General features: G+C 45.8%; 1 protein-coding gene across 2 annotated transcripts in view; it reads left to right on the forward strand.

Annotated features, from left to right (window-relative positions):
- Positions 1 to 27,217, forward strand: part of LOC309393283 (tyrosine-protein phosphatase non-receptor type 11-like) — a 42,608-nt gene that overhangs the window by 8,192 nt on the left and 7,199 nt on the right. The window contains exons 2-11 of one of the 2 annotated variants that reach the window (XM_081955286.1): positions 8,909 to 9,031; positions 14,138 to 14,332; positions 17,292 to 17,484; positions 19,077 to 19,196; positions 19,277 to 19,411; positions 20,627 to 20,723; positions 21,455 to 21,534; positions 23,007 to 23,162; positions 23,955 to 24,086; positions 25,942 to 26,096. In XM_081955286.1, coding sequence (XP_081811412.1) covers positions 8,909 to 9,031; positions 14,138 to 14,332; positions 17,292 to 17,484; positions 19,077 to 19,196; positions 19,277 to 19,411; positions 20,627 to 20,723; positions 21,455 to 21,534; positions 23,007 to 23,162; positions 23,955 to 24,086; positions 25,942 to 26,096 — 1,386 coding nt within the window. The remainder of the gene's footprint in view (positions 1 to 8,908; positions 9,032 to 14,137; positions 14,333 to 17,291; positions 17,485 to 19,076; positions 19,197 to 19,276; positions 19,412 to 20,626; positions 20,724 to 21,454; positions 21,535 to 23,006; positions 23,163 to 23,954; positions 24,087 to 25,941; positions 26,097 to 27,217) is intronic. The other variant, XM_081955287.1, reaches the window with a different exon arrangement.

Here is a 27,217-nt window from a genome sequence, read left to right on the forward strand (position 1 = left end):
GGGGAGGGCAAAAAAACCATGCCAAAAGCAGAGGGGGCGCTGGTCACGCACATATGCGCATGCGGGAGGGGCGTGCTCATAGCATTATGAGTGTGGCTCACCCATGCACGACCCCCTCTGCGCTCCTCCTGCTTTTGGCACAGGAGCCAAAAAAGGTTAGCCATCACTGGCATAGGGCTTCCTGGGGGTTGGACTAGAAGACCTCCAAGGTCCCTTCCAGCTTTTGTTATTCTGTTGGTTTCCCAAAGAAATAGCTGATCTCCAGCTATTCCGAAACGGAATCAGCTTGCCTTGTCAGCTTCCTGAAAGGAAGTTCAGAAACTCAGCGGCCCCAAATCAGGAAATGGCTTCCTTCTGGAATTCCCTCTTTTTTTAAGCAAAAAAGGACCCCTCGGCTACGATGATGATTCAACCATGACCAAATGTGGGGGGGGGGGGGGAAACCGACGGGCAGAGAATTGGATCCCTGCTGATTTCGCTCGAGTCGTTTTTATAAAATCGGAATTTCCCCAAAACTTTTTTCACACCCCCCCCCCCCAAAAAAAAAGAATGGGGGAAATATCTGACAGTATCATTCCAGCATAGGAACGCGGTGGCTCAGTGGCTAAGACGCTGAGCTTGTCGATCAGAAAGAGGTTGGCAGTTCAGCGGTTTGAATCCCTAGCGCCGCGTAACGGAGGGAGCTCCCATGACTTGTCCCAGCTTCCGCCAACCTAGCCGTTCGAAAGAACGTTAAAAAATGCAAGTAGAAAAATAGGAACCACCTTTGGTGGGAAGGGAACAGTGTTTTGTGCGCCTTCGGTGTTGAATCATGCCGGCCACATGACCACGGAGACGTCTTTGGACAGCGCTGGCTCTTCGGCTTTGAAACGGAGATGAGCACCGCCCCCTAGAGTCGGGAATGACTAGCACATATGCGCGAGGGGAATCTTTACCTTTACGTAGTTTAATAAAAAGAAGGACTATGATTGATTGTGATTATGGTGTGGTGATTAAAACACCATCCCAGCATTCAACAGTCTTCGCCCTCACGGATCTCACAATGGCAAAGGGACAGAGGAGAAATACAGGTGGCCTTCGACTTGGGATCACAATGGATCCCAAAATTTCTAGCGCTAAACCAGATAGTTATTAAGTGAGTTTTGTCCTACTTGACAAACTTGCTAGAAGTTCTTAAATTACTGCTCAGTTCTCAAGTTGGGGTAGGTGACCTCAGGCGTCTGGATGCCCAGGAGTTAAATTGCCTTATGTCGCAAAGGAGTATGGAAATTGTAGTCCGCAATTTCTGCAGTGGTGGGGAGGGGGGGAGATTTTTCAGTTTAGACAGTAAGGATGGGCAGGGAAGCTGCGGAGGGATGAGAAGGTCTGTGAAAGGGAATTTGCTCTCCGGAAGGCTTTCAACCTGTCCCGAGGGGAAAGATTTGGTGGGAAGTAAGAGCAGCTGAGCAGTCTGCAGAGGGATAGTAGGGGAGTAGAAGGAAACCCACCTCCCCAGGATTTTGTAAGGGGCAAACGAGAACATTATTTCACTGAAATAGAATAGAGTAGAATAGAATAGAGCAGCTATGCCAATGTCACCCACTGCAGTTGTCGGCGTGCGATTTATTGAGCTTTGCTACCTCTGGTAGGCCAACCATGGACAAAAGTGAGTTTCAGAAGAAAACAGAACATTTCATTCACTACATAGGCTAAGTTTTGTGGCCGCTCAGGAAATCGTCAGGCTTCGTGGCTCTCGGTGTTTTCTTTTCGGTGGTCCAAATGGCTCTTTGCGTATTTAAGGTTGCCGACTCCTGGCATAGCTGCTTAACTCCTCCGGAGAACGTCTTTCAGCCTTTAAAGCTGCTTGGCCAGAGATTGCTTTTCAAATCTCCTGCACTCAGTGATGTAGTTTTGATGTCACAAATCTCCTTTTCAAAGTTTCACCTTGCATGGAAATTATGTCTTTAGAGGTGATTGCAAGCCACCGTAATTTTAGATGCGGCAGGCCGAAGGAGTTGAGCACAACTTGACGTGTAAATCTGGGTGTTTCTTGCCATCTCGGTTTAGAAGAACATCCTGAATAAGATTTACACACACACACCCTCTTTTTTTTCATTTTGTTTGATTTTTAAAAAATGAGGTAAGGAGGCGGGGCTTATTTCAAACCGGGGTTTTTTGGGGGGGGTGTTGGAGGAAGTTTTTATAGAGAGAACGGTTGGGATATGAAACAACCGAGACGCGGCTGCTTTTTAATTCGGTCCCGCAAATCCTCAAACAAGGATGGGATTAAAAAATGTTAGCAACCGGGTCTCTGTCAGTTGCTGGGTGGGCGTGGCTAAGGTGGGCGTGGCTTACTCGGCCTCCTGCACCATGTTGGGTGGGCGCTTTCACCCTCCCTAGGCTCCGGAGGCTTTCCCCGAGCCTCCTAAAGGGTGAAAATGGCCTCCTCTGGCCGGATATGGACCCGTTTCCAGACTTCTAAGAGGCCCGTTTTTCGCCCCCTCAGAGTCTCCCTGCAGACCCTGCACTTACCTGGAATTGGTGAACGGGACACGTGGAGATTCTTGGGAGGGCGGGGCAGGATGGGCGGGACCAGCTGGTCCTTGAAACAACCAGTTCGGTGAACCGAATGCAAAATTAACATTCGGCTGGCCCGAAACCAGTGCGAACCGGCTGAAACCGGTTCGTGTTGATTTCCGCAATTCCCTCATCTCGCCGGGTTGTCGCTAAGGATTCCAGGAGTGTGAATATTCTCTCTCTACCCACCCACCCCTCTCTTTTTTAAAAAAAGTTTTTTCATTTTTGGTCTCATATATACATTTACAAGTGCACATTCCCTTAGTTATTATTCTTATCATATTTTAACATTTTTAAACATTCATTTTTCCATATAAAAAATTTAAATATATGATCGGGATTGCTTTGCTTACCATCCCATATGCCTGTTTTGTTTTACCTCCACTCTACTTTTCTTTCTCTTCCTTTTCTCCCTCCCTTCTCTACTTTCTTCTCCTCCTCTCCTTTCCCTTTCCTTCTTCCCTTTTCTCTCCCCTACTCCTCTCTACCTCCTCCCCTTCATACCCTCTCTCCTCTTCCTATCCCTCCCAATCTTCCCCTCCTTTCTTCTTTCCCTCTCCTTCCGTCTCTTCTCCTCTTCCTCTCTTCCTTTCCTCTTCTGTTGTTGTGGTTGCCTCTTTTCCTCTTCCGTCTGGTGTATTTTCTGGATGGTATTCCAGCAAACCTGGTTCTAACTTTATATTTGCCATTTTACTTTGCCATTTGCCTTTTCCTCGTTATATTTTCCAATCTGTTTTTTTTTTACCTATGTCTCATTCTTTGAACATATACTTACTGTATTTTTGGAGTATAAGATGCACCCCTTTTTCCCTCAAAAAAGAGGCTGAAAATCTGGTGTGTCTTATACACTGAATACAGCATTTTTGGCCTCCCAAAACCCTGCCTGCTTCACCAAAATGGCCGTGCATAGCTTTTAGGAGGCTTTCAGAGAGCTCCTGGGGGCTGGAGAGGGCAGAAATGAGCAAAAAACAGGCCTTCTTTGCTCAATTTCCACCACCACCCCCAGCCCCCAGGAGCATTCTATAAGCCTCCTAATCACTATCCATGCCCTTTTTTTGACAAAAAACAGGCCCGTTTTCGTAAAAAACGGGCCATTTTTTGCTTGTTTTTGCACACACACCCTCTCAGGAGCACTCTACAAGCCTCCTAATGGCTATTAGTGCCCTTTTTTTGGGGGGGGGAAACCGGGCCCGTTTTTGGGAGGTTTGCAGAGTGCAAAAACTTTTTTTAAAAAAATTTGCCTCTTCAAACCCTTGGTGCGAAATGGGCCCATTTTTGGGAGGTTTGCAAAGTGCAAAAACGTTTTTTTTTAAAAAAAATTCCACTTCAAAACCCTGGCGCGTCTTATACACTGAAAAATATGGTATATGTATATACATATACATATATATTAGTCCTTTACTACCACCCACCCGTCTCTTCATGGGGAGAATAAAATCCATCCAGGTTATTCTTTCTCCCCCCTCCCCCCCCCCGCAAATGGCAAATATTCTATTAAACAAAAGTGGCCAACTAATGCGGGGTTTTAATGATCCAACCATCCCTTTCCTTTTTCTTCTTTCCTTGGCAATTCTAAATTTAGCCGATCGGCAGGCAGAAAGTCCATGACAGATTTTGCAGGTCATAATGTCTGCCGGAATGGGGCTCAGCATCCTTGGACAATGGAGATAATTTTCTTTCTGACCCAGAAAGTTTTTTTTTTAAATGAATACATCCTGTTTGGAGGGGGGGAAATGGCTGGGATGGACGAAGAGGAACAAATATTGACCATAAATAGCTTAGTAAGGCCTGGCTGACATCAACTTTTTTTTCCTTTCAGTTTTTTAATTTTTATATATATATTTGTGTGTGTGTGTGTGTGTGTGTGTGTATGTTGTATTTGTGCTGATAAATAAATAAAGGGAGATTAGTATAGATCTATTTCAAGCTATTTAGCTCTCATCAGCTAGACATACCCTTACTGGGATTTGAACCTGGGCTGTATTACATATTAGGCAGAAGTCTTAGCCACTAAGCCACAAGCTCTCCTTCTTATCAGTTAAGCCAGGGAAATAGATATGTATTTATGTTACAATATTTGGGCATACCAGGGGTTGTAACATAAATACACACACACACACACACACACACACACATATCAAATCAATGCGTGAACAGTATGGCACCTGGGTGTCATACATCTTAATACAAATAAAAGTAATACGGTTAATCATAATTATGACATTCAATCAATGTACGTATTTTTTAATAATAATACACGTTTATATCAGGTTGCAATCTATCGTTGTTTAATTATTCCATGTTTTCTCTTGTGATGACTTTTATTTTATTATAGAAAAGTGTTTACACCAGTATTCCCCCCCTTCACTTATTTCTATCCCTTATTCTAGCTTTTAATCATGTCACCTTTTCTGAAAAGACTTTTTCTTTCTATTCTGTCTAACCTCTAATCAAGTCACCTAGCTAAAAAAGAAAAGAGAGGGAGAGGAAAGGCAGAGCAAATGCAAACAACAATGAAAAAAGAAAAAAAATCATCTATAGAAAAACAGTCTTTCAAAGGAGTGTTTATGACCACAGACCTTATCTATCTTGGAAAGCTGGCATGTCAATATTTTCCCAAATGAGGCGCTGTGCAAGGAAAGGCTGGGCACAGAGTCTCTGAGATTCAGGGACAGATCTTCACACTCCTGAAACTAATCTAACAACCGAAGGAACGGATTGTTTCCTGCAAAAGCCCACTCCCCTTTCGCTCCTCTTTTATTTCCTGTGGGAGGGGCCATTCACCTTCCACCTGTGACTTTACTCCCAAGTCGACCCTGATTTCTGAGTTGTTCTTTTCTTCTGGCAGCTCGGCACATGCGCGCACTGGGAACAGGCTCCAACTGTTCCTCTGCCTCACTGCTGTCTAGCTCCGTAGGCACCTGCTCACTGCCAGACGGCCTCGGTCCCGTCTCTGCCTCTGAAGCAGAGCCCTCGTCCGAGCCTTCCCCAGACTCCAGGACTGGCCCATGCTCTCCTCCCCAACTGTACGACTCTGCTAGTTGCTGGCGGCCCACAACAAGAGAGGGAAATCCTCTCTTGGATTTCGAGCTCTATTTCTGCTCAGGGGGCACTTGAGAGACGTCACAAAAACCATTGGGCCTCCTTTTGTGGCGGCCTCCATGAGGTCTAGTCACCTGATGAAGCGCCACGGGGGCCGTTTGCTCTCCCACTCAATGGGTTAAGAAGCCAGGGAGGGATTCCGTTGTGGTTTGGGGGGGCCTAGGAAAGCCCGTCGTTCTCGGCTGGGTGACTCGGTCCTGATAAGAGCCTGTGGTTTGGATAACACGGGGTTAGGTGCTATAAATATTTGCGGTTGGGCGGCCAACGGGGCAATCTTTGGGCGCAACCTGTACCTCGGCTTCTGAAGTTACCAAACAGCCCGTCTTCCTTATCTTGGCTGTTTTTCCCTCTCTGCCTGCAAGATTTTCAGTACTGTGGTGGAGTGGCTGCTAAGGTTTGCCCTTTGTATTATTCTTTGCGTCTCCAGGAAATGGGTTGGCAATCCTGCCTCTTAGACGAGTAAAGAAAATAATATTTTGTCTCCTTTTTGTTCCACGTCTCCCTTCCTCCCTCCCTCCCTCCCTCCGTCTCTCTTTCCTTCCCTTGACTTTTCCCTTCCTTTCTCTCTCGTCTTCCTTTCCGTCCCTTTTCCTTTCCCTTCCCCCTCTCTTTTCCTCCCTTCCTCTCTCCCTCCCTCCCTCCGTCTCTCTTTCCTTCCCTTGACTTTTCCCTTCCTTTCTCTCTCGTCTTCCTTTCCGTCCCTTTCCCTTTCCCTTCCCCCTCTCTTTTCCTTCCTTCCTCTCTCCCTCCCTCCCTCCGTCTCTCTTTCCCTTTCTTGATTTTTTCCTTCCCTTCTATCTTTTCTTCCTTTCCGTCCCTTGCTTTACTTTCCCTTCCCCCTCTCTTTTCCTTCCTCCCTCCCTCCCTCCCTTGAGTTTTTCCTTCTCTCTTCTTCCTTTCCATCCCTTGCTTTTCTTTTCCTTCCCCCTCCCTTTCCCGTCTATCCTCCCTTCCTCCCTCCCTCCCTTGATTTTTTCCTTCCCTCTCTTCTTCCTTTCCGTCCCTTGCGTTCTTTTCTCTTCCCCCTCTCTTTCCCTTCCTTCCTTCCCTTCCTCCTTCCTTCCTTCCCTCTTTGCTTCCTTCCATCCATCCCACTAAGTTTGACTGGCAGAGCCCTTGAGATCTCTCAACTAGAGTTAGATGCCGTGTGGACTTCAACTCCCAGAATTCCCTGGCACGCTGCCCAGGGAATTGTGGGAATTGAAATCCACCTCTCTCAAAGCTGAGGTGGAGAAACTTGGCTATAAAGGCCTAATAAGTGGTTATCCGTCCTCCCCGCCCTATAAAAAAAAATTATTACTATTTTAGTTGAGTTCTTGGCTAATTGTTAAGACACAATTTGTTTGTGTGTGTGTGTGTGTGTGTGTGTGTGTGTGTGTGTGTGTGGTGGGTTTCAAATTTTTTTAGAACCTCTTCTATAGTTGTGGCCTGCTTTGTGGGAATGGCTTGCTGGCCATGTGACTGGGTGGGAGTGGCTTGCCAGCCATGTGACCGGGTGGGAGTGGCTTGGTAGCCATGTGACCGGGTGGGCATGGCCAACTTGTAAAAATGTGGTGAAACTCACTTAACAACGCTCTTGCTTAGCAACCAAAATGTTGGCTCAGAAACTCTGGCATTGAAGTGTGCAAGTCTTAAAACTGTCAAGTTACAAGACCCTTGCACCCCTAACCCTTTAGGAAAAAAACCCCAGGGGTGTTCAAACTTGACAGCTTTAAGACTTGTGGACTTCAACTCCCAGAATTCCTCCTCTCGCTCTTCATCTTGATGATGCGCGGACGGGCGGGGGGGAGGGAGCTGGAACCGGTTCTAAACGGCACAGTAGATTTGTGGAACCTCTTCTATAGAAGAGGCTAGAACTGGCAGGAACCCACCCCTGGTGTGTGTGCGCCTTCAAGCCAGGTTCTTTTATTCCGCTAATGGCCTTAAAATGCTGCCCGTGGCTATTTCTATTCTACCTTGGTTCTCTCTCTCCTCTCATATTGTCGGGCTACTTGATGGAGATAAAATTTAGTTAAATATCTCTTGGGAAGCCCTGGTTAATTATTAAATATTTTTGATAGATGTTCCTTGTCTTCCGTGCCAGCAAATATTGTGGGCGCTTGTGGGCAGGGATTAAAAGCGTAGCCAGCCCACCAAATTGAACCGAAGCACCGCTCGATCACATTTGATCCAAAACTGGCCTGCAGTTGGAGGGGGGGCAACAACCACCATCCCCTCTAGGGGGGCTTGGTCTCAGGGTCCAGAAGCCAGGAAGGCAAACGGCATAGGTGGCTAAGCTTCATTCAGCCAAATCTGAGGTAGCCCATAAAATGCTTCTGTGGATAATTCATGTAAGGAGCTTGAAATCAGGATTTGTTACAAGGAAAACAGTCCATAAATGAAAATTAAGGAGGAGGGAGGGGGGTTCGAATGGCTGTTGGAGATTGTTTAGAATTCTAGCGCGAAATGGGGTCAGGATAGATGACCTCTAAGATCCAAAATGGGTGGGACTGAATGGCATTTAAGATCTGAAATGGGATTGGACTAAATGACCACTAACCTCCAAAATGGGGTTGGCCTAATGACATTTCAGATCCAAAACGGGATTGGACTAGAGGACCTCTAAGGTCCAGGAATGGGGTTGGACTAAATGAAATTTAAGATCTGAAATGGGGTTGGCTTAAATAGCCTTTAAGATCCAAAATGGGGTTGGACTAGATGACCTCTAAAATCCAGGAACGGGGTTGGACTAGATGACCTCTAAGTTCCAAAAGACTAGGTGACCTCTAAGTTCCAGAATGGGGTTGAACTTAGATGACTGCTAAAATCCAGAATGGATGTTGAGCGCCAGGGAAATCAGGAGATACAGACAGTTCAAATGGGTCTAAAGATTTACTGGAAGCTTAAGCTCTCTACAAGAATCCAAACTACTAACAGTCAAAGCAATTTGGCGGCAGATAAGGAATTCACAGTGGGTTGGACTTAGAACTTTTGCGGGCGCGATGGGATTCATAATCGATGACGCGTTTGACTCCTCCCTCGGACTCAGCCATCTCCTACAACGGGGTTGGAGTAGTTAAACACTAAAATCCCAAGCAGGGTTGGACTAGAAGACCTCTAAGATCCCAAACAGGGTTGGAATAGATGAACTTTTAAGCTCACCCTCCACCTCCCGTGAATAACCCCAGCTGCCCATCTTATTAATAGTGAGGTGTTCTTGTTTCTCTTTTGCTCTCCCCCCGCTTCCCCCCCCATCCCTCCCTCCCTCCAGGTGGTTCCATCCAAATATCAGCGGGATTGAAGCAGAGAAGCTGCTCCTAACCAGGGGTATTCATGGGAGCTTTTTGGCCCGTCCGAGTAAAAGCAACCCCGGAGATTTCACCTTATCGGTCAGGTAGGTGGTGCAACCCTAGGAGGGGAAAAAAACCAGATCAGTCCAGCTCTCGAAACTTCGATACTGCTTCATTCACAAGTCGTCCCCCCCCCCCCCGATGTTCTTTGCTTGACCGGACGCTAAATGAAACAGTTGAGCTTAGCAGGAGTGTTCTGAGCGAGGCTTCCCAAGAGCCTGAAGCAAACTCCTGGTCCCGACAAAATCCCCTTTTATTAATTGGCTGTGAATTCTGCTCCTTCACCTCCAGCAAAGTCTTTCGAGGGAGGATTTACAGTCACAGACCTTATCTGGCTTGGAGAGCTGCCAGGCCGGTATCTGCAAAAGTTTGGCAAGGAGTCTCGGAGAGTCACGAACCAATGAAGTGAACTAATGGTCTCCTGCAAGCTCCACTCCCCTTTCGCTCCTTTTTTATTTCCTATGGGAGGGGCCATTCATCGTCCACCTGTGGCTTTACTCCCAAGTCGACCCCTGTTCTTTAGCTGTTCCCTTCGTCTGGCCACTCTGCGCATGCACACACTGGGAACAGGCTCCAGCTGTTCTTCTGCCTCATTGATGTCCGACTCCTAAGGCAGCTGATAACAGTCAGACGGCTCTGGCCTCCTCTCTGCCTCCGACACAGAGCCCTCCTCAGAGCCTTCCCCAGACTCCAGGACTGGCCCATCTTCCTCCCCAACCTCCTCACTGTCCGAATCTGCTGCCAGCGGTCCACAACAAGCAGGAGGAAGTCTCTCTGCTTGTGCTCAGAGGCCCTGTTTCTTCGGAGGCCCCAGGATTATTTGCAAAGGGACATAGAATGACCTCTTTGTGATGTTCAAATCCTCCACATTAGCATTTTTGGGAAGAGAGAGAACAAAAGCGTCCATTTAGAATTGTAACCGGACGGACCAAGAATCAGTATCGTTCCGTCCTTCCTTAAAAGGCATTTATTTTATTTTTGCTTTGCTTTGTTATTATTTTTATCAACAATTCCAGGTGGTGTACATACATGATTAACGTCTGTTCCTTCAGTCGATTGTTCTCAGAAAATTCCTCCTTATTTCCAGGTTGAATCTCTCCTTGATCAGTTTCCATCCATTATTCCTTCTCTGGCGTTCAGGTGCTTTGGAAAATAGCTTGACCCCTTCCTTTCTATGGCAGCCTCTCAAATATTGGAAGATGCTCTCCTGTCTCCCTTGCTCCTTCTCTTCACTAGACTAGCCATGCCCAGTTCCTGCAATCCTTCGTCGTATGTTCTATCCTCCAGTCCCCTCATCATCCTGCTTGCTCTTCTCCAGTTGCATGCCTTCTACGTATGTTTAATTGAGGTCCCTTTTAATATTTAATTACTTTTTTTTTAAAGGGTACGTTGCATCTCCTGGATGGATGGATGGATGGATGGATGGGGGAGAGAGAAGGTTAAGAATTGTTCTGTCCAGCACAAGGAGGGTTAATTCTGTTTGGCCCAGTTAAATGCTTTTCACCCAGACCCCATTTTCAAGACTCCGTTAATTGCATTTTAAAGGCACTTTGGAGACAGTCTACCTAGGGAGCTCAAGCAGACTCCACTGATATTTGATGGATGAGTTCGGTCAGAGCAAAAACCAGCTCCCCCCATTTCTCAATCAAGCTTTTGTTTTTGTGCCTTTTTAAAAGAATAGGATAGGAGTGGAGTGGAGTGGAGTGGAATAGAGTAGAGTACAGTAGAGTAGAGTAGGAGTAGAGTAGGAGTAGAATGCAGAATGGAATGGAATGGAATGGAATAGAATAGAATAGAATAGAATAGAATAGAATAGAATAGAATAGAATGCAGAATAGAATAGAATAGAATAGAATGCAGAATAGAATAGAATAGAATAGAATGCAGAATAGAATAGAATAGAATGCAGAATAGAATAGAATAGAATAGAATAGAATAGAATAGAATGCAGAATAGAATAGAATAGAATAGAATAGAATGCAGAATAGAATAGAATAGAATAGAATGCAGAATAGAATAGAATAGAATAGAATGCAGAATAGAATAGAATAGAATGCAGAATAGAATAGAATAGAATAGAATGCAGAATAGAATAGAATAGAATAGAATGCAGAATAGAATAGAATACAATAGAATGCAGAATAGAATAGAATACAATAGAATGCAGAATAGAATAGAATACAATAGAATAGAATGCAGAATAGAATAGAATAGAATAGAATGCAGAATAGAATAGAATAGAATAGAATAGAATGCAGAATAGAATAGAATAGAATAGAATGCAGAATAGAATAGAATAGAATAGAATGCAGAATAGAATAGAATAGAATGCAGAATAGAATAGAATAGAATAGAATAGAATGCAGAATAGAATAGAATAGAATGCAGAATAGAATAGAATAGAATAGAATGCAGAATAGAATAGAATAGAATAGAATGCAGAATAGAATAGAATAGAATAGAATAGAATGCAGAATAGAATAGAATGCAGAATAGAATAGAATATAATGCAGAATAGAATAGAATGCAGAATAGAATAGAATAGAATAGAATGCAGAATAGAATAGAATGCAGAATAGAATAGAATAGAATAGAATGCAGAATAGAATAGAATAAAATAGAATAGAATGCAGAATAGAATAGAATGCAGAATAGAATAGAATAGAATAGAATGCAGAATAGAATGCAGAATAGAATGGAATAGGAGTAGAATAGAATGCAGAATAGAATATAGCAGAATAGAATAGAATATAGAAATATAGAATAGAATAGAATAGAATAGAATGCAGAATAGAATATAGCAGAAGAGAATGCAGAATAGAGCAGAATAGAATAGAATATAAAAATATAGAACAGAATAGAATAGAATTGAATTCTTTATTGCTCTCAGTGTACATAAAAAGACAAGATACATTCATCAAGAATCATAAGGTACAGCACTTAATGATAGTCCAATAACTAGGGTACAAATAAGCAATCAGGAAACAATATCAATATGAACCGTAAGGATACAAAGGACAAAGTTGCAGTCCTGCAGTCATAAGTGGGAGGAGATGGGGGATAGGAACCATGAGAAGACTAATAGTAATAGTAGTACAGACTTAGTGAATAGTTTGACAGTGGTGAGGGAATTATTTGTTTAGCAGAGTGATGGCGTTCAGGGGAGAAAAACAGTCCTTGTGTCTAGTTGTTCTGGTGTGCAGTGCCCTATAGCATCGTTTTGAGGGTAGGAGTTGAAATAATTTACGTCCAGGGTGCGAAGGGTCTGTAGATATTTTCACAGCCCTCTTTTTGACTCGTGCAGTGTGCAGGTCCTCAATGGAAGGCAGGTTGGCGGTAATTGTTTTTTTCTGCCGTTCTGATTCTCCTCTGAACTCCGTGTCTGTCTTGTTGGGTTGCAGAGCCAAACCAGACAGTTATGGAGGTGCAGAGGAGAGACTCAGAAAGTGATGCTGGATTTGTTTGTTAGTTGTATAGAATTTCTGGCTTTGGGACAGATCAATTGTTGTTGTTAGTTGCGAAGTTGTGTCCAACCCCATGGACAATGTTCCTCCAGGCCTTCTTGTCCACTCCCATCCTCTGGAGTCCATTTAAGCTCACGCCGACTGCTTTGGTGACTCCATCCAGCCATCTCCTTCTCTGTCGTCCCCTTCTTCTTTTGCCCTCCATCGTTCCCAGCGTGAGGCTCTTCTCCAGGGTGTCCTCCTTCCTTCTCATTCGGTGGCCAAAGTCTTTGAGTTTCCTCTTTTCAGAACATTTCAGATCAATTGTAGGTTGTTGGGTTTGTTTGTTTGTTTTGCCTTGTCTTCGAATCTGACTGATTTGTGCAATTTAGAAAGCATTTCACCATCCGTTCAATTTCCCCCTCTCTGCTTTGCAATCTCCCAGCTTCCTTTTTAACCTTTTTTTTTTTTAAATAAAAATAAAATAAAATTCAAACTCGGTCCAATTGTTGGACGAATCAAACCAAGCTGTCCTAAAATGCTTTGAAAGCCACCCGCCACAATAAAATAGGAATATTTTAACCCGACCATCGCACAATTTATTCCGGAGCGTGTAAGGCATATAAACCTGCGTTCCAGAATGCTGCTTGCCCTAACTCAGTGCTGTATCATTCATCTTTTTATCCACCATTTTCTTCATGCCGGTGGTTTTAATGGGCTTTTAAAGGAGCGAGCCTGCAGTTTTTGCCATTAAAATACTTGCGTTGGTTGAGTGATATAGAACGTATATAAAATATAGATTTGGGCCAAGGCTACGCACGCTTGAAATGGGGTTTGAAGGAGGGAGACGATGCCAGTGGGATCCCGTTGGGCTAAATTTTTATGAGGAGGAGAAGAAAATTTAATTTTTGGGGGGGTGGGTGGGAGGATGGACTGAGAGAACAGGAAGCGGATTCCCAACAATATCCTTATTGTGTCTTTAGAGTGACTCATTCTTGCTTTTTCTTGCCACAGCTTTGCCGCTGGCCCGCCCGTTTGCAAAACTCCTTCCAAAATTAGGAAAGAAATTAGCAGGGTCTGTCGGCTTCCTTTAAAAAGGCTGACAAGGGTTTACTTTTATTTTTATTTTATTTCATTTATTTATATGTCCGTGTTTTGACTATAGTGTGTTCAGAACCCTTTTACTGGGCTAACCATTTTACAAAATCGAAAGGAAAGATAACGCATAAACTGAAAGCAATATATGATAATATAACAGAACAATTCTAACCCTATTTATACCTATATTCGCTCATTTATATTCCTGGGGTGGCTCAGGGGCTAAGATGCTGAGGCTGTCGATCAGAAAGGTGGGGAGTTCGGCGGTTCGAATCCCTAGCGCCACATAACGGAGTGAGCTCCCGTTCCTTGTCCCAGCTTCTGCCAACCTAGAAGTTGGAAAGCATGTAAAAATGCAAGTAGAAAAATAGGAACCACCTTTGGTGGGAAGGTAACAGCGTTCTGTGGGCCTTTGGTGTTTAGTCATGCCGGCCACATGACCACGGAGATGTCTTCGGACAGCGCTGGCTCTTCGGCTTTGAACGGCGATGAGCACCGCCCCCTAGAGCCGGGAACAATTAGCACGCTCTGGGGAGGGGGGGGAATCGGAGTTATATCGGCGACGGTCCATCCAATCTCATCCTTTTCCTCCCCGATTTTCGGCTGCAGGAGGAACGATGAAGTGACCCACATCAAAATCCAAAACACGGGCGATTATTACGACCTCTACGGAGGGGAGAAATTTGCTACCTTGGCTGAGCTGGTCCAGTACTACACCGAGCAGGAGGGGCTTCTGCGCGAGAAGAACAGCAATACCATCGAGTTACGATTCCCGCTCAATTGTCAGGATCCCACCTCAGAAAGGTGAGTTTGGAGGTGGGTGGGCGAATCTAGCCAACCTACCTGTTGTGGCCCTCCAGCAGCCAGCGAATCAGGCAGTAGATTCGAACAGTGAGGAGGTTGGGGAGGAAGATGGGCCTGTCCTGGAGTCTGGGGAAGGCTCTGATGAGGGCTCTGTGTCGGAGGCAGAGAGGGGGCCGGGGCCGTATGCCAGTTATCAACTGCCTTCAGAGTCAGGCATCAGTGAGGCAGAAGAACAGCTAGAGCCTGTTCCCAGTGTGCAAAGTGGCCAGGCGAAGGGAACAGCTAAAGAACAGGGGTTGACTTGGGAGTAAGGCCACAAGTGGGCGATGAATGGCCCCTTCCGGAGGAAATAAAAGAGGAGCGAAAAGGGAGTGGAGTTTGCAGGAGACAATTAGTTCCCTTCATTGGTTGGTGACTCTTGGAGACCCCTTGCCAAGTTCTGCAGATATCAGCCTGTCAGCTCTCCAAGCCAGATAAGGTCTGTGACCATAAATCCTCCCTTGAAAGACTTTGCTGGAGGTGAATGAGCAGAATTCACGGTCATTTAATAAATGGGGTTTTTTTAATGAGACGAGTTTGCTTCAGGCTCTTGGGACGCCACGGTCAGGCCCTAACGGTTGTACTTGCACCACTGAAGGATCGTGCTGGCCTACCTTATAAGATCGCTGTGAGGATGAAGTCTGGAGGAATGCTCTGAATTTCTCTTTGGACTGTGCAATGGGTTTCAAACATTACCACTGATTTGTCTCTGGAGATTCTCAGTCATCCAGGTCCATACTTAGCATATCTCAAAGGGACTTTTTTTTACATTAATTCTTTAATTAATTTTTAAAAAATGCAAATAATGCAAACATAGTACATATACATCTAAATACAAAAAAAAAGAAAGAAAAAAGGGGAAGAAACCAAATATTGCAGTGCGCCCCCACCCACTGGAGACCTTCCCCACCAGTTCTATTTCTTCTTCTATAACAACTAAAAGATAAACAATATATTCCAATTGTGCCCTTATCCCCTCCATAACAACATATATTCTTGAGTAGGTTTTTCCCTTTGCCTTCTACCAACCTGGATTTTATAAAATCCCCCCTTGTTTCATTACAATTGTTTGCTTTAATCATCCCGTTTTTAAATTTTAATTTCTGTTGTTAATTTATCATTTGTTGCCCTACTGCAGATTTCATTATGTCATTCATTTCTTTGAATATCCCAATTCCCTCCCCAATATTTAGCCATGACTAATCTAGCTGCCATTCTCAAATTTACAATCAATTCCTTTTTTGTTTCATTTATATCCCATTTTTTCCCCACCAGCAACAGTAATGCAATTCTTGGTGCCATGTCTAAATTGACATTCAAAAGTGCTCTAATTTCTCTTAAGCATCGTGTCCCATGTTTTTGGTCCACTATCACAATCCCACCACCTATGTTTATATGTCCCAACCTCTTTCTTGCACCTCCAACCAATATTTGTATATTTACTATCTATTTGATTTAATTTACGTGGGGTTAGATGCCACCTTCATCTAAAACATATGAAGAACGGTTGCAGGAACTGGGTATGTCTAGTTTAAGGAAAAGAAGGACTAGGAGAGACATGATAGCAGTGTTCCAATATCTCAGGGGTTGCCACAAAGAAGAGGGAGTCAAACTATTCTCCAGGGCACCTGAGGGTTGAACAAGAAGCAATGGGTGGAAACTAATCAAGGAGGGAAGCAACTTAGAACTGAGGAGAAATTTCCTGACAGAACAATTAATCAGTGGAACAGCTTGCCTCCAGAAGTTGTGAATGCCCCAACACTGAAAGTCTTTAAGAAGATGTTGGATAGCTATTTGTCTGAAACGGTATAGGGTTTCCTACCTAGGCAGGAACTCTACTATTGTATTGTATTGTATTATCTCTCTTTTATATCCATTTTCCTTAACTCTAACTGACGTATTCTTATGTATTTTTCTATCCCAAATATTTTTCCAATCATTATCATTTATTTCTCCCAAATCTGATTCCCAAAATTAATTTTCAACCTTTTACCTGCTCAAAGGGGCTTTTAAAAAAAAGCAACTGGCCTTCCCCCCCCCCCCCTTTCTTGGTTACTACTAATCTGTATTTTACCGCGAATTTGTACCAATGATTTGTACTGAGCTTCCGTGTTCCTGATGGATTCGGGGAACGTTGATGTCACTCGGCTGCCTCCTTCGCGGGAATTCAAAGCGGCAAGGAAGTAGGGATTTGGGGCAGTTTCCCACCCCACCCCCCCGGCCTTTTCCAGGGTGTTCCTCTGACTTCCAAGATTGGCCTACCTTCCTGGATTTTCCCCATCCAAATATCAACCCCTGTGACCCAAAGCAAGGGATTCTGGGAATCGTAGTCCAGCATCTTTACCCCACTGTTAGAAATTTAATAAAGTTATGCTGCAAAAGAAAAGCAATAGCAATCGCACTTAGACTTATATACCGCTTTACAGCCCTCTCTAAAGCTGTTTACAGAGTCAGCCTGTTGCCCCCAACAATCTGGATCCTCATTTTATCAACCTCAGAATGACGGAAGGTTGAGTCAACCTTGAGCCTGGTGAGATTCGAAGTGCCAAATTGCAGGCAGTCGGCACTCAGCAGAAGTATCCTGCAGTACTGCACTCTAACCACACAACGCGCCGCCGTGAATAGATGGTGGGCTCCCTCTAGAGGCCAGAGTAGGAAAATCCCCCTTCTAGGACTGTTCTCATTGATTTTTGAACCGTGAGCCCTATACCAAATAGGAGTACCGCCAACGAGAGGCAGATAATGTGCGAATTTGCGGGGTTCTTCAGCGACAAATGCAGAAAAGTAGCAGGGAGAAGGGTGAAAAGTGGTCTCTCTGGGGTTTAAGCCCCATGATAATATCTCTACACTGAGTTAAGGGGGGGGCGGGCAAAGGGGAGTGTGAATTTTCCCGTTGGAAAACCGGCTGCTCTTTTTTCAGATGGTATCATGGTCACCTCACCGGTAAAGAAGCCGAGAAACTCCTCACCGACAAAGCCAAGCCCGGCAGTTTTTTGGTCCGCAGCAGTCAAAGCAAGCCGGGCGATTTCGTCTTGTCCGTTTTGACGAACGAGGATAAAGCCGACACGGGAGACCGGAAACCCCGTGTGACTCACATCATGATCCGCTATCAGGTCAGGATCTGCGACCTTCCCGCTTTCTTTCGATCTGCCTCTCGGGATGTGGTAAAAGAATAGAATGGGACCTTGGAGGTCATCTAGAGGCAGCCCTTGACACAATTATAATAGGGCCCAGAAGACCCATTGTTAAAAAGTGTGGTTGTTGAATGAGGCATCGTACGACCCCACCCCATTTTCTGCCATGGGCGTTAAGCGAGGCATCCTGCGACGAGAGCAGGGGTCAGCAACCCGTGGTCTCTGGAGCCGCATGTGGCCCTTTCATCCTTCTGCTGCGGCTCCCTGTCACTCAAAATATGCGTCACAACCGCTAATGCGTGACACCCGCCGTCATGCCATCCCCACTAGGCCAACCATGGATAAATCCAAGAAAAGTTTCAAAAGAAAACAGAACATTTCATTCAACTACATATGCTAGTTTGGTGGCCGCTCAGGACATAATCAGGCACGGGAAGGAGTTTCTGTGGCTTCCGGTGTTTTCTTTTCTGTGGGGAACGGGTCCAAATGGCTCTTTCAGTGTTTAAGGTTGCTGACTTTTGCATTAGAGCAGGGGTCGGCAACCTTAAACACTCGAGGAGCCACAAAGGTCCTAACCGGAAGCCCCCCGTTCAATTCTGGAGCCGACCGGAAGTCCAGTTCCCCCACCATAGAGTCTCCTCCTAGTGCAGCGTCCTTTTTCCTCTCCTGACCGGAAGTCTGGCTCCCCCATCATAGAGTCTCCTCCTAGCACAGCTTCCTCTTTTTCCTCTACCTCTCCTAACCGAAAGCCCTATCAATTGTGAAGCCGACCGGCGACAGGAAGCCGCAGCAGAGGGATGAAACAGCCATATGGGGCTCCAGAGCTGCGGGTCGCTGACCCCTGGACTGGTGTGTAACTTTCCCTGATTTTGTGACACAAACACACTCCACTGATTTCGCTTCCCGGAAGCTGGTGTCAACCCTGAAGCTGACCTGACCGAGGCCATTGTGAGGCTTCAACGTGGCCACACTGGAGCTGAGGGATAGGGAGGAGGGAATAGAGATAGCTGGTGTTTTGTAGCCAAAACAAAATGCTTTCTTCTGGGAACCAAGGACATTCCCGCAGGTGGTCAGACAGAGGAGGAGTGAAGTTACTAGGCAACCCGACGGCACCTTGATTGGATCATGTGACTGATTGTTTGGGGAAGGTTGGGGTAGGGTTAACCTTCATAAGAGCCACGGTGGTGCAGTAGTTAGTGTGCAGTACTGCAGGCTCCTTCTGCTGACTGCCGACTGCCTGAAATTTGGCAGTTCAAATCCCACCAGGCTCAAGGTTGACTCAGCCTTCCGTCCTTCCGAGGTGGGTAAAATGAATCCTCTCTCCCTCCCTCCCAGTGGTTAGAATGCGGTATTGCAGGCTAACTCTGCCCACTGCTAGCAGTTCGATCCTGACCCACTGGCTCCAGGTCGACTCAGCCTTTCATCCTTCCGAGTTCAATAAACCAAGGACCCAAAATTGTTGGGGGACCAGAGGCTGATTCTGTAAACCCACTTAGACACGGCTGTAAAAGCGCTGCAAAGCGGTATATAAGTCTTAAGGGCTATTGCTATTCCTGGTTCTCCTTTGGCAGCTGGACGGGAAGTATGACGTGGGTGGCGGGGAGCGATTCGACACCCTAGCGGACCTGGTCGAGCATTACAAGAAGAACCCCATGGTGGAGAAGTCAGGGGTCGTGGTACACCTGAAACAAGTAAGTTAGTCACCTGTGCCGAGCGTTTAACCAGGGGGATAGAGTCTGGGAGGGAGGTCTTTCTCTCCTTCAACATCTAGAGAAGATTCTGTCTCCGCCAGCCTTTCAACGCCACCCGGATCATCGCCGCCAACATCGAGAACCGAGTCAAGGAGCTGAACAAGATGGCCGACCAGAGCGAGAAGGCGAAGCAAGGATTCTGGGAGGAATTTGAGGTACGGGGGCGGGGGGAGGGCCAATCTGGGAAAACCGGAATCTGAAAGTTTCCAGGTTTCCCCCACTCAAAAGAAAGTCCAAGTCCCTGCCCAGCACCCACATGTCCATCCCGTGGTCCAATCACGAACCATCCAAAACTGGAGATGCCTCCCAGTCACACATACCGCAGCTGCCGGGCAAGGCGTCCTTGACTCTCTGAGAAAGGAATGTTATTTTGACTATATATCTCCCATACTCCATATAATCCCCCCTCCCATTTTCCCTCAGTAGAAAATGCGGCAGGCCTGAAGGCCCAAATTTAAAAGATGGCTTCCAGGTCTAACAACATGTCTATCACATGATCCAATCAGGCACCATCCCAACTGGAGTTGCCTCCCAGTCACACATATCGCAGCTGCAGGGCAAGGTGTCCTTGACTCTCTGAGAAAGGAATGTTATTTTGACTATATATCTCCCATACTCCATATAATCCCCCCTCCCATTTTCCCTCAGTAGAAAATGCGGCAGGCCTGAAGGCCCAAATTTAAAAGATGGCTTCCAGGTCTAACAACATGTCTATCACATGATCCAATCAGGCACCATCCCAACTGGAGTTGCCTCCCAGTCACACATATCGCAGCTGCAGGGCAAGGTGTCCTTGACTCTCTGAGAAAGGAATGTTATTTTGACTATATATCTCCCATACTCCATATAATCCCCCCTCCCATTTTCCCTCAGTAAAAAATGTGGCAGGCCTGAAGGCCCAAATTTAAAAGATGGCTACCATGTCTGACATCTGGGAACTTTCACCCGGACAGATATGGAAAGTTGGGGTGGGATTTTTCCCATCATCCAGGGGTGAAATGATACCGGTTCAGACCGGTCTGCTCAAACTGGTAGTAAAAAAAATGCTACCGGTTCAGGCGAATTGGTAGTTTCCATGATCAGCTGTGTAACAATCAGCTGTGCTGCCTGATTAAGCTGATTGTTGCACAGCTGATCGTCCGGTAGCATTTTCTTTTTACTACCTGTTCGGGCGAACCTGTAGCTCCGATGATGAGCCGTGTTGGTGCGCATGTGCGCGCAAAGCAAACCGGTAGCAGTCTTCAGAGAATTTCACCCCTGTCATCATCCCGGCTTAGGCCGTTGCTGGGGATAATGGGGTTTGTTTTAAAGCCTGGCGCCCACAAACGAATGGGAACGCTGATGCCTTTCCAACTTCTTGGTTCCCACAGATGTTACAGCAACAGGAGTGCAAATTTCTCTACCCCAGGAAGGAAGGGCAGCGAGCCGAGAACAAGGCGAAAAATCGCTACAAAAATATCCTTCCATGTAAGAACTCCGAGGGTCGAACTATCCTAAAAGTGGGAAATATTTTGTCTTTGTCAGAGTAAGGACTTAAGGGCCGACCTGCTGCTACGATGATGTAATGCTAGGAATGAGTCAGCAAGGTTTTGGGGCTGATATCACTTTAAGAGCCTGTAATAAGAAGAGGCCCTGTTCGGGAGTATCTCCCTCCATGTGTGTTTCTGGGCTGTAATTGCTGTTTATTTGAGGGCTGACTAAAGTACGTGTATGTATATATTCTTTGTAGATAAAATAAGTATTTAAATATAAACCTCTGTTTACTGTATTTGCTCCTGGGTTGTCTCACACAGTCACACTGTGGGCACTCCGACAGCCTTGTAAATGGAGATTATGAGGATAAAAAAATAGAAAGATTGCTGGTGTTTTCTTCCTCTTCTCGCACACTTCCCCTCTTTTAAGCAATCCCAGAAGTTCACATGTTTCGCACTCGAAGCCCGGTTTGTATCACGGAGATTAGCAGAGTGGCGTGGCAGCCTTCTTTCACCCAATCTGAGCCCTATGTGCCTGCCTTGCAGGGTTGTTGAGAAGAGAAGCAGTGAGCGAAAGCAGCTTTTTTAAAAAAAGAGAGGACAATTGAACACATTCAGGATAATATAAATCTGGGCAGTAAATTAAAATATTTCTGTGATTTTCAAGACAGATGCTAATTCCCACCCACCCACTCCGGCGTTTATGCTGTTTCCCTCCCTTTGCAGTTGACACAACCCGTGTGGCTCTCCGGAACGCCGATCCCAGAGTCCCAAATTCCGATTACATCAATGCCAATTATATTAAGGTGAGTGGCAGGCAACTGGTTTAGATTAGATTAACCGAGTTGGAAGGGACCTTGTAGGTCATCTAGTCCAACCCCTCGCCCAAGCAGACCCTACACCATTTTTGACAGATAACAGTCCTGTCTCTTCTTGAAAGCCTCCAGGGATGAAGCTCCCACATCTTCTGAAGGCAACTTCTGTTCCATGGGTTGGAACCAACTGGGCGTTGATCTAAGATGATTCATTAGGGACATGTTTCCCAGCATTTGCAGAACACTTACCGTATTTTCCGGAGTATAAGACGCTCCGAAGTATAAGGCGCACCTAGCTTTTGGGGAGGAAAACAAGAGAAAAAAAGTCTGCCTCTGCCTCCCAGCAATTTGCCTCCTTGCAACAAACAGCAAACAGTACAGACGATATACACTGTTTGTTACATTTCAGACTATACTTGTACAGATGCTGTTAAAATTGACGTGGCTTTCTGGAAGTATAGTTATTTTCTGCTATTTAAAAGAAGATACAATAGCACTGAGCCTCTTCAGATCAAGCATTTATTTTAAAAAGCTTCTTCATTTTGTTGTCTAGAACAATAATAAAGCAGTCCTTAAAAAATAAGTCTAATAATTTGAACATTCTATAGGCATTTATAGTTATTGACTTAACAGCAAACAGCCTGATTAGCACAAGAAAAAAAAATCTGCCTCTGCCTCCCAGCAGTTTGCCTCGTGCAGCAAACAGCAAATTTCACTTTCAGTTTCAGCAGGGGCCTCCTGATCATCAGCTGTTTCAGGCTGCAGGGACTGCCATAGCCTATTGCCGCCTCCGCAAGCCCCATTTCCCCCATTTGATGCAAGGAGGTAAATTGCTGGGAGGCAGGGGCCAAACGGTGGCAGCCGGTGGGTGGCTGGGGGTACGTTTGGTGTATAAGACACAGCCAAAATCTCACCCTCTTTTAGGGGGTCGGGGGAAAGGTAAGTCTTATACTCCGAAAAATACGGTATTATTTTTCCCACTTTCTGTGCCCTTGAAGGGAAGGCTGGGGCCTCCTCCCTTGCTCTTGAGATTGAAAATAAATGCAGCGCGTAAAAAACCTGAAAACGTTTGGCCTGCACGGGGCAGCGGGAATGCTTCCGGCTGTCTGCAGTTGAAATCCAATCAGCTCATTAAAAAAAAAAAAAGTAAAGCAGACAATCTAATGAACTCTAATGAAGGAGCCTAATTTGGTGATCGCTTCAGTGGTGATTTAGTTCAGCCAGAGGTTTCCAATCCTACTCTGACCTTGCAGACTTTTAAAGAAGAGACTGCACAACTATTGGTCCATGGTCTTCGGCTTGAGCGGGGGTGGGACTAGAAGACCTCCAAGGTCCCTTCCAAGTGTATTATTCCGTTCGTCTATTGTTCCTTTAGCCCCTGCCTTTCCTAATTTGCGGTCCCTGGCTTAGATACCATCTTCCCCGTCTAGCAATTCTCTCCTCTCCTCTCTCCCTTGTTCTAGAATACCCTCGAAGACGGGTGCAGCGCCGAACATTGTAAAGTCTACATCGCCACCCAGGGCTGCCTCCAAAGCACCGTCAACGACTTCTGGACCATGATCTACCAGGAAAACACCTACATCATCGTCATGACCACCAAGGAAGTCGAGCGAGGCAGGGTGAGCCCCTCCTAGCGCCCTTCCCCCGTCACATCAAAAAGCCTGTGACGTCATTTGCTTTGCCGTCTTAATTATTGTGAGAGAGCTGGCAGCAGATTCGGAGAGTGAGGAGGATTGGGGAGGAACCTGGGCCAGTCCTGGAGTCTGGGGAAGGCTCTGAGGAGGGCTCTGTGTCAGAGGCAGAGAGGGGGCCAGGGCCGTCTGACAGTTATCAGCTGCCTTCAGAATCGGACATCAGTGAGGCAGAAGAACAGCTGGAGCTTGTTCCCAGTGTGAGTTGCCAGACAAAGGGAACAGCTAAGTAACAAGGATCGACTTGGGAGTAAGGCCACAGGTGGACGATGAATGGCCACTCCCAGAGGGAATAAAAGAGGAGCGAAAGGGGAGTGGAGTTTGCAGGAGACCATTAGTTCGCTTAATTGCTTCGTGATTCTCCGAGACTCCTGGCCAAGTTGTGCAGATCTTGGCCTGGCAGCTCTCCAAGCCAGATAAGGTCTGTGACTGTAAATCCTCCCTCGAAAGACTTTGCTGGATGTGAATGAACAGAATCCACAGTCAATTAATAAAAGGTTTTTTTTTGTCGGGACAAGGAGTTTGCTTCAGGCTCTTGGGAAGCCGAGGTTAGATCAGAACATTAACTAGCTGGATTCACAGGACACGCTAAATCCTCCTTAACAAGCCATCTTCATTCCGCACCGTTTAAAAAAAAAACACCAGCAAAACTGTTTTCCAGCTTCACAAGTGTTGCGTGAACTGAGTTTCTCTCTCTCTCCTTTTTTTTTCGTCTTGCAGAACAAGTGTTTTCGCTACTGGCCGGATGAAAACTGCACGAAGGAATTTGGCCAAATCAGCGTGCAGAATATCGGGGAGCGAGAATGTCAGGGTTACTACATCCGGGATTTACAGATCGCACGGACAGACAGGGTAGATTGGGGATTCTCTTTTGAAAAGCAGTCATGTTTCTAGTGCTCGTGGCAACGACTGTAATTTTTGGAGTATAAGACATACCTCCCCCCCCCCCCCCCAAAAAAAAGATGGTGAAAATCTGGGTGCGTCTTATACACTGAATACAGCATTTTTGGCCTCCCGAAACCCCACCCCCTTTGCAAAAATGGACACGCAGAGAGTTTGGGGGGGCCTGCAAAGTGCTCCTGGGGGCTGGGGAGGGCACAAATGAGTGGAAAACAGGCTCATTTTTGCCCCCCTCCTCCCAGCCCCCAGGAGCACTCTACAAGCCTCCTAAAGGCTAGGCATGTCCATTTTTGGCAAAACACGAGCCAACTTTCGCAAAAAGTGGGCCATTTTTTGCTCGGTTTTGCCCCTCCCCCCCAGCCCCCAGGAGCACTTTGCAGACCTCTCAAACTCTCTGCATGCCCCATTTTTCACAAAAAAATGAGGCATGCAGAGGGTCTGCATAGTGCAAAAATGTTTTTTTGCCTCTTCAAAATCTTGGTGCATCTTATACTCTGAAAAATACGGTAAGGGTGGAAATCTGTCGTCCTAGAACAGGGATGTCAAATGGGATTTCTTTGAGGGCCGAGTGAGCATTCTAGTTCTCCTCTGCGGGCCAGACGGGGAGGTGTGGGGGGGGAGACGGGATGGACACCTCCAGCAGCAATCTGCCAGTCGAACACGGGCTGCGCAGAGGCCCCACGCTTCTGGCCCGTTTTCAGCCTCCTCGGCCTCCTGCAGTACTCTTGCTGGCCAAAAACGAGCATCAGAGTGCTGCAGGAGGTCAGGAAGGCTGAAAACGGGCCACTGGGGGATGGGGGCAAAGAGCCCATTTTGGCCGGCAGTGGCACTTGCAGGCTGGTGCTTTGATATTCCCAGTCTGGCCTGTAGGCCTTGAGTTTGACACCCCTGGTCTAGACAGCAAGCGGGGTTTTTAATTGGATGTTTTGACACGTTGCCTTAAATTTGTGGGCCACCGTAAAATGCTGCAGAATAACAGAACAGATTTTGTCTCCAACTATTAATGTACTTGCTGTTTCAAATGTGGGTCCAAAATACGCAGTTGCTTTCTCCTTTTTGTCCGTTTCTTGTGTACTTTTGGGGCCCTTTGTTGTGTTTTCCAGTCGAAGCTCTGCCCAGGCGTCTTATTCTGCCCAACCTCTCGCCGTTTCATCCCTCCGACACGCGGTTAGGCCAGCCCCATTTCCTTCAGTGGTTGAATGACTCACACCCTTTCGGGGGTCTTTCTCTCGGCCGTCGTATTTCCTGGTTGCAAATGCAAAGTGAATCAGAAGTTCCAGGAAAGGAACACACAACCGCAGCGCTGGGGTTATGTCATTAGCCCCGCGTAGGCGGTGTGCAAATATTTATCTATTTCTGTTTATGTTAATCTTCAGTGACTTGCTTTGCCGGTCATCACACTTCACGATTCCCGCACCGACTTCTCCCAAATCGGGGAAGTCTCCATCACAGTGACACGTTACTATTTCTTCTTTTTGTGCCGTTTCCGTCATTGGACGTTGGCGATCCTATTTTTATCAACAGCCACACACAAAAATGCTGCTGAGTTTTATCCAAACCGGTCCCTGAGATTTTGAAGCCATTATGTTCTTTTACTGCCTGGATCTGATTTGCCTTCAATCTTTCCCCGGAGGATTAAGTGAAGGATGGCATATTTTTCCGGGTATCCGGACATCACATGTGATACTCACATCTGAGTATCTTCCTTACTCTGCTAAAGCAGCGAGATCTTATCACCTCCTCCTTTCTGATTTTTGTCCGCCGATTTCTCCGTGATTTAATCTGATCCCTCTCTCCTTCCGCGCAGGAAGAGCGGCCCAGAAAAATTAAGCACTTCCAGTATTTCAGCTGGCCTGATCACGGCGTCCCAAACGAACCAGGCGGAGTCCTCAGCTTTTTGGACCAAATCAACAAGGCTCACAGAAGTATTCCGGAGTCGGGACCAATTGTGGTGCATTGTAGGTGAGGGTCATCCGGAGGCTTGGATTTGAGGGTCTTCCACCTAAGCCTGTGATGGTGTATAGAGTAGAATGAGGAATAGAATAGAATAGAATGTAGGATAGACAATAGAATAGAACGGAACAGAATATGGAATGGAATGGAATGGAATGGAATGGAATAGAATAGAATAGAATAGAATAGAATAGGGAATGGAATGGAATGGAATAGAATAGGGAATGGAATGGAATAGGGAATGGAATGGAATGGAATGGAATAGGGAATGGAATGGAATGGAATAGGGAATGGAATGGAATGGAATAGGGAATGGAATGGAATAGAATAGGGAATGGAATGGAATAGGGAATGGAATGGAATGGAATAGGGAATGGAATGGAATAGGGAATGGAATGGAATAGAATAGGGAATGGAATGGAATAGGGAATGGAATGGAATGGAATAGGGAATGGAATGGAATGGAATAGGGAATGGAATGGAATAGGGAATGGAATGGAATGGAATAGGGAATGGAATGGAATAGGGAATGGAATGGAATGGAATATGGAATAGAATGGAATGGAATAGAATATGGAATGGAATAGAATAAAATAGAATAGAACAGAATAAGGAATGGAATGGAAAATAATAGAATAGGGAATGGAATGGAATAGAATAGAATGGAATGGAATGGAATATAGGATAGACAATAGGATAGGATAGGATAGAATAGGGAATGGAATAGAATAGAATAGAATGTAGGATAGACAATAGGATAGGGTAGGATAGGATAGGATAGAATAGAATAGAATAAGGAATGGAATAGAATATAACCAGTGGTGGGTTTCAGAAAAATTTAGAACCTCTTCTGTAGTTGTGGCCTGCTTTGTGGGAGTGGCTTGCAGGCCATGTGACTGGGTGGGAGTGGCTTGCCATCCATTTGACCGGATGGGAGTGGCTTGCCAGCCATGTGACTGGGTGGGCGTGGCCAACTGGTGAAACTCACTTAACAACGCTCACTCTTAGCAACCAAAATGTTGGCTCAGAAACTCTGGCATTTGAAGCACGCAAGTCTTAAAGCTGTCAAGTTACAAGACCCTTGCACCCCTAACCCTTTAGGAAAAAAAAAAACAGGGGTGTTCAAATTT

This window comes from Natrix helvetica (genome assembly GCF_964273705.1).
Source record: "Natrix helvetica genome assembly, chromosome: 5".
NCBI classification, from domain to species: Eukaryota; Metazoa; Chordata; class Lepidosauria; order Squamata; family Natricidae; genus Natrix; species Natrix helvetica.